Source organism: Elephas maximus, chromosome 17 (assembly GCF_024166365.1).
Source record: "Elephas maximus indicus isolate mEleMax1 chromosome 17, mEleMax1 primary haplotype, whole genome shotgun sequence".
NCBI lineage: Eukaryota > Metazoa > Chordata > Mammalia > Proboscidea > Elephantidae > Elephas > Elephas maximus.
In genome coordinates this window covers 23,968,613-23,975,646 of record NC_064835.1, presented here as the reverse complement: position 1 = coordinate 23,975,646, position 7,034 = coordinate 23,968,613, and the positions used below count along the sequence as shown (strand labels likewise).

Sequence of the window (7,034 nt, the reverse complement as noted above, 5' to 3'; positions counted from 1 at the left end):
TGCTTTGATCAGTGCAGATCTGAAGAATTTTTATTATTTTCACTATGTCAAAAAAGGTGAAATTTTAATGAAGTGTATTCAGAGGACAGCAGCACAGTCATATAGGGAGCTAGTGATACTTGGTGTAGAAAATCCTTAGGGAGTCTTTATACCTCCTACAGTTACACTTTGAGTAAAATCATGAATCTCGGAGTGGAACTTCTCAGGTTTGTTTCCAGGCTTAATTATTAATTGTTTGAGGCTTGAGATAGGTTAAGAAAACTCTCTAAGATTAAATTTCTTCACCTTTAAGAGGAGAATACTACTAGTATTTTCCCTGGGAGAATATTCTAAATATTAAAGTGATGCATTAAGGTGTTTTGTACAGGGTTTGACATTTTGTAATATCTCAATAATATATGCTACTTTCATCATCTTTTTGTTTGGTTGTATTATTATTGAACAATGAAACCGTAGTTCCTATAATTCTAAACAGCCTTTCATTTTATTCTCCATATTTCTATATAGTCATTGTAATACAGACTTGTAGAAAGTGGTGGTCTGAAGGAGAATTTTGGTTTTTTTTTTTTATGTAGGAGAAGAAGTATCAAGAAAACCACAAACTTCAAAATTTAGCTGAACAAATTATATATATCAGCAAACCAAATATCTATTACTGATAGGACAAGATAGCATTGATTCATGAGTATGCTCTACTTTCTAGAATTTTCTTCAGGGCAAATTTGACATCGTTATTCCTCAGGCTGTAGATCATGGGGTTCAGCATGGGCACAACAATAGTATAGAAAACAGAAGACACTTTGCCTTGGTCCATGGAGCTGACATTTGATGGCTGCAGGTACATGAATGCTGTGGAACCATAAAAGATTGTAACAGCTGAGATGTGGGAGCTGCAAGTGCTAAAGGCTTTGGACCTGCCCTCAGTGGAGCGAATATGGAGAATGCTGCTAATGATGAAGATGTAGGAGACAAGGATGGTTAAGGCAGGAGTCAAGATGTTAAATGCACTCAGACTCAGAACCAATAATTCATTGATATAGATGCTGGAGCAGGATAACTTCAGGAGTGGAAAGAGATCACAGAAATAATGGTTAACCACAGTGGTACTGCAGAAAAAGAGTTTCAATATAAAGCCTGTATGAATTGTAGATTCAATGATGCCCAGAATATATACCGCCATTGTAAGCCAGAAGCAGACGTGATAAGACATGACAACATTATAAAGCAAGGGATTACAGATGGCAACATAGCGGTCATATGCCATTGCAGCCAGCATGTGACACTCTGCAATAGCAAAAATAATAAAGAAATAGAGCTGAGTCATGCATTCAGGGTGGGAGATAATGTTCTTCTCTGTCACGAAATTCACCAGCATTTTGGGGGTAATCACAGTGGACTGGCACAGATCAATGAAGGACAAATTGCTGAGGAAATAGTACATGGGAGTATGCAGGTGAGAACTGAGTCCAATGAGTGTGATCATGCCCAGGTTCCCCACCACTGTGACCACATAGATTCCTAGGAAGAGGAAGAAGAGGGGCAGCTGGAGTTCAGGATATTCTGTTAGCCCAAAGAGGATGAACTCAGTTACTGAAGAATGATTTCTATGGTCCATTATCCTCCCAGCTGGTTCTAAAACAGAGAAAGTAATTCCAATGTTATATGTGTGTGTGAGTATGTGTGTATGAGCATTTGCCCATGTGTATGTATGTGTGTGGAGGGGAGAAAGCAATTTGGTGGAGATCCTTATTTTCTCCCTCATCAGAAGAGAGAAATATTCCAGAGGTCTTTTGAGTCTCTCCTGTAACTCTGGAAAATCCATTGATGATGGTTGACCACAGGAGGAACTACAGACTTCAAGTATCTTATAAATTAAGATATCTTATAAATTTTTAAGAGAAAACACAAATTTGTGAGTTTTTATAGTCAGTCAGAAGGAATGTTACTAGTGATTTTTTCTCAATATTTTTTTCTTTTGCTCCCATATTCTATTTCTATATATTGTCACAAATATTAAAAGGCATAATATTTATATTTTCATTTGACTCTGAATAAGGAATAGTAGTGAAAGTTTTTTATAATCAATAAACAGGGTTCATAAATCTGTGGAAATTACTAATCCTAGTGTGAGTTATTTTTCTTACTAGAACCCTAACTCAAAATAGCTAAAGGACAGGAAAGCTACAAAGACCTTTTCATCTTGAGACTTTGTGGCTCTTTGTCCCAGCCTTCTTCACACAGACTACAAGGCAGGGCCATAACCGCCCTGTTGATCCTGCACTTATAGCTCAACAGCCTCCCTAAGAGGGAGGAATTGTTTTCTACTCTTTCTAATTGAACAATCCCAGAGGATTAATATAATGACCTAATTAATGTTAGGTCACGTATTCCTCCCCTGTGGCCTGGAAAGCAGTAGATATGATTGGTCTACTACCTTAATTTGATTTCATGGCGGAAGTGGTAGAGGTTAGAAGACTATGCATATTACTGAAACATATGAAGGGTTGTGGAAGACAAATATAACATGTCTTTTATGCTGGTTAGATATTATAATCACATATTCTATGTATGTTTACTACAGAAGTTAAAGATTGCAGAGATGTGGATTAATAGAGCACATGCAACATACACTGGAATTCAGTCTAAGTACAATACTAGTCAACAGTGTGATTTGTAGAATTTTACAAACATATATCTTTAGTCTATGTTTGCAAAGAAAACAGATTCTATAAAACGGAAATTCATAGTCCTACTTAAGATTTAAGTAAAAACTGTTCAGCTGTAATACAATACATGGAATATAGACAATTTTAGGAAAAATATTTAGAAACCTTTTGCTTCAAAAAATAGCTAAAAGAACTAGGGATATACAACTTGCAAAAAAATACATGTAACATTTGAAAGCTATCTTCAAATGTTTAAAATATTGCTATACTTAAGAGATGATACACTCTTTTTAATGAAGTCCTGGTGATGCAGTGGTTAAGAGCTCAGCTGATAATCAGAAGATTGGCAATTTGAAACCACCAACTGCTCCTTGGAAACACTGTGTCCTATACGGTCGCTGTGAGTAGGAATTGACTCTATGGCAACAGGTTTAGTTTGTTTTTTTTTTTGTTTTTTGGTTGGCTGCTGACTGAAAGATTAGTAGGTTGAATCCACCAGCCGCTCCATGAGAGAAATATGTAGCAGCCTGCTCTGTACAGATTACAGCCTCGGAAACCCTGTGAGGCAGTTCTACTCTGTTCTACAGGGCTGCTAGGAGTTGGAATTGACTTGAGGGCAATGGGTTTTTTGGATTGTTTTTATATGTCTTCAAGAGACTGAAGTAAAACAAACTACTGGAAACTATGGAGGGAAGTATTTTGTTTTACAACAAAGAATAATATTCTAGCAGTCAGACATATCCAGAAATGAAATCTGCTGCCAAATGTGCAACTAGATACTCACAATTAGAACAGTTAGCCTGAATAGCCTGAATAACCACTTAGCATACACATTGTTCAAGAACAAAATCTCTGGATGGAGATTGACTATATCATCTCTAATACCTCTTTCAATTCCAGCATTTTATGATTTTATTAGTTTAATGAGCACTGATATGGTTAGACAGTTCAGTGCTCAAATCTCAGCTCAGTCTCATACTTACTGTATGGCTTTGGGCAAACTACTTTCATTCTCCAAGTCTCAAAAAAAAAAACAGAGATATTAATATCTATCTCTTGGTAGTGATACAAAAGCTAAATAAAACAAGTTTGGAAGGTGCTTAGTATTGGCTGTTGGCAAGAAGTTCATAAATATTAGTATTGTTTTAGTTGCAATCTGTTGAGTTTCTAAAGTATCTTTCATTTGCCCATTTTCATTCCCATAATGATGACCATAATTTTTTTTTCTTAGTGTCACTTTCCTGTTGGTCCTTTTGACATTAATACTAATACAGAGATTCACAATTATTTTACTAAATATTAAACTCCTAAAAGTCATCAATATTCTCCATGTTCTATAAAGTTCAGACCAATTTTCATGCCATTCAAAAATTTGTATCATCTAACAACAAATTACTTTTATTATAATTTCTTATTTCCCAACAAGTATTGCATACTTCCTAAAGATATCAGTGCTGTACATTTTTCTTCTCTGTTGTTCTGAAGGGGAAAATGATTCTGAGGATCCCAGTGGACAGTTCTGAATACTAACCTTCCAGTACTCTTTGATGTTGAGGGAGGCATCACCTAAGTCTCCTTTGACATTTATTTTGAGTCATTGTTCTTGATCTCTTATGATGCTGATGCCCAATGCCATCAGACTCTTTGCACTGGTTGGCAGATATGACAGAAAGAATTTATACTCTGGGTATAGATGTTAAGGGTCTAACTATAAACAAACAATCATAATGACCTCTCACTAGATTCGTATCTCACGGGTATCAACTCTTGGGAAAAGAAGCAATTAGAGTTTTCCCTTTTCTCCATTGGCTCTCAAATATTTAATATCCTCACCTAAGTATAATTTATTTCTCTTATTTCATTATGGATTTCAAACAAAGATGTTGTTAGAGCTCCAACAGGCTTCATGGTAAAATATTTAAATTTTAAAAAATTCAAAATTTCAAAAAACATTGAAAATATAGATTGAATATGTTTTTGAAAGTGATCTCCCATAAGGGATATAGAGAAAATCATGAAAACAACCTAAGGTATAAGATTAAACCCCGCCCCCCACAATGATCTCTACTAACAGTATTTAGATATCACGTTGTGCTCATAAAACAGTAATACTTGGAGTATTTCAATGTAGGATCTGAATGGGAGCAACTTTCAGATATTACAATGAGTTCCTAACAAGCCTAACATGGAAATATAATGCCTCTTTTTCTTCTAAAAGTACAAGAGAATTGTTTTAAAAAACCAGAAACATACAGATCATTTTAATTCCCTATAGAGACTGAATTACATTGTGAGATATAAACATATTTTTAAATATTGATTCAAAATACTTATTAAATGTTATATCCTTTTCATATAATAATTACAATTAACAAATACAATAATTGCAATTATTTACTTTATTGAATTAACTTTATATGTTTTAATTACTGATAGATTCACGGCTTTAATATATTTAAAGTCATTTTTGCAAATTTGAGGAAGAAGTTCAAAAACTTAGTAACAGAATAATCAATAAACTGTGGAAAATTTTATTAATAATTACATGAGAACACTTGGTGGCATAATTGGTAAAGCACAAGGCTGCCAACCAAAAGGTCAGCAGTTCAAACCCACCAGCCACTCCACAGAAGGAAAAATCTGGTGATCTGCTTCTGTAAAAATTACAGCCTAGGAAACCGTAGGAGGAAGTTCTATTCTCTCCTATAGGGTCACAATGATTCAGGATCAACTATGGCACAAAAACAAGAAATATATAACTACAGACCAAGAAACATGATACAATGCAAAACACAATTTTCTGTTCTCAGGAATTTGACAATCTTGGAGACAGGGCAAAGATGGAGGAATACTCAAATGCTTCATTTCATTCCTGTTACAACAAAGACCTGGAAAAACAAGTGAAATGGGTATATATGACAATCTAGAAACCCTAATCATCAAAGTCAAGGCTGAAGAATCACAGAGAGACAGATGGAAGGAAAGACAATCCAAAAACAGTAGAAATGGGGAATTATGGATTGTGAGATCACCGGTATCCCGCTAGCTGAATCTGCACAGCACACAAAGGTTGAGGCAACCAGCAACATCCCAAACTGAAATTCACCCCATATGGTGCAGCTGAGCAGCAGTGAATCTGCACACACATCTAGGACCAAACAGGAGCAGCACCGGACCTGTGAAAGTTAAGTGAAGCTCCCAAACCACCAGGCACCATAACCATTCCCCACTAGAGCTCCACCTACAAGGAGTGCTTCCTTCTCCTCATCCATGCCCCTCTCTGCTCTGACACCAATCCTGGGACATTCAACAGTGCCATGCCTCCTGAACCAGGAACTCAATTCTGGGTCCAGAGGCACCCCTTTCTTCACTCAGTCACTGGTGTACAGGAACAACAGACTTAAAGAACCCTTCACCCGCATCTATTACCTCCTGCAGTGCTTTATGGGTGACCTGACACCACAAGACCCCTTTAGGATGAAATGGGCAGGAAATGTACCTGAAGCCAATATTTATGTTTTTTATTGGACTTTAGATGAAAGTTTAAAGAGCAAACTATTTCTCATTAAATAATTAGTATGCATATTGTTTTATGGCATTAGCTAACAAGCCCACGACCTGTCAACAATCTCCCTTCTCGACCTTGGGATACCTGTTACCAGGTTTCCTGTCCCCTCCTGCCTTCTAATCCTTGCCCCTGGGCTGGTGTGCCCCTTTTTGATTTATGAGCCTGTCTAATCTTTGGCTGAAGGGTGAACTTCAGGAGAGACTTCATTACTGAGCTAAAAGGGTATCCGGGGGGCCATATCCTTGAGGTTTCTCTAGTCTCTGTCAGGCCAGAAAGTCTGATCTTTTTTCGTGCATGTGAGTTAGAATTTTGCTCTACATTTTTCTCCAGCTCCTCTGGGACTCTCTATTGTGACCCGTGTCAGAGTAGTCAGTGGTAGTAGCCAGGCACCATCTGGTTGTACTGGACTCAGTCTGGTGGAGGCTGCAGAAATTATAATCCATTCATCCTTTGGACTAATCTTTTCCTTGTGTCTTTAGTTTTCTTCATTCTCCCTTGGTCCCTAAGGGGTGAAACCAGTGGAGTATCTTAGATGGCCACTCACAGGCTTTTAAAACCCCAGATGCTACTCACGAAAGTAGAAAAAAGAACATTTTCTTTATAAACTATGTTTGCCAATTGAGGTAGGTGTCCCCCGAGACCACGGTCCTCACAGCTCTCAGCCCAGCAATTCGGACCCTCAGGGAGTTTGGATATTTTTTTTTTTTTTATTAACCTTCAAGTGAACATTTACCATTCCAATCAGTCTGTTACATGTAGGTTTACATACATCTTACTCCCTTCTCCCACTTGCTCTCCCC

General features: G+C 37.0%; 1 protein-coding gene across 1 annotated transcript; it reads right to left on the bottom strand.

Moving 5' to 3' along the window:
- Positions 1-679: 679 nt before the first annotated feature.
- On the bottom strand, positions 680-1,615 carry LOC126061101 (putative olfactory receptor 8G2). The gene has a single exon (XM_049857448.1). It carries the CDS (start codon positions 1,613-1,615, stop codon positions 680-682), a length of 936 nt encoding a protein of 311 aa, XP_049713405.1.
- Positions 1,616-7,034: the final 5,419 nt, after the last annotated feature.

Excerpts from the sequence above, each read along its gene's own strand:
- LOC126061101 (XM_049857448.1), bottom strand. The coding sequence starts at position 1,615 with ATGGACCATAGAAATCATTCTTCAGTAACTGAGTTCATCCTCTTTGGG.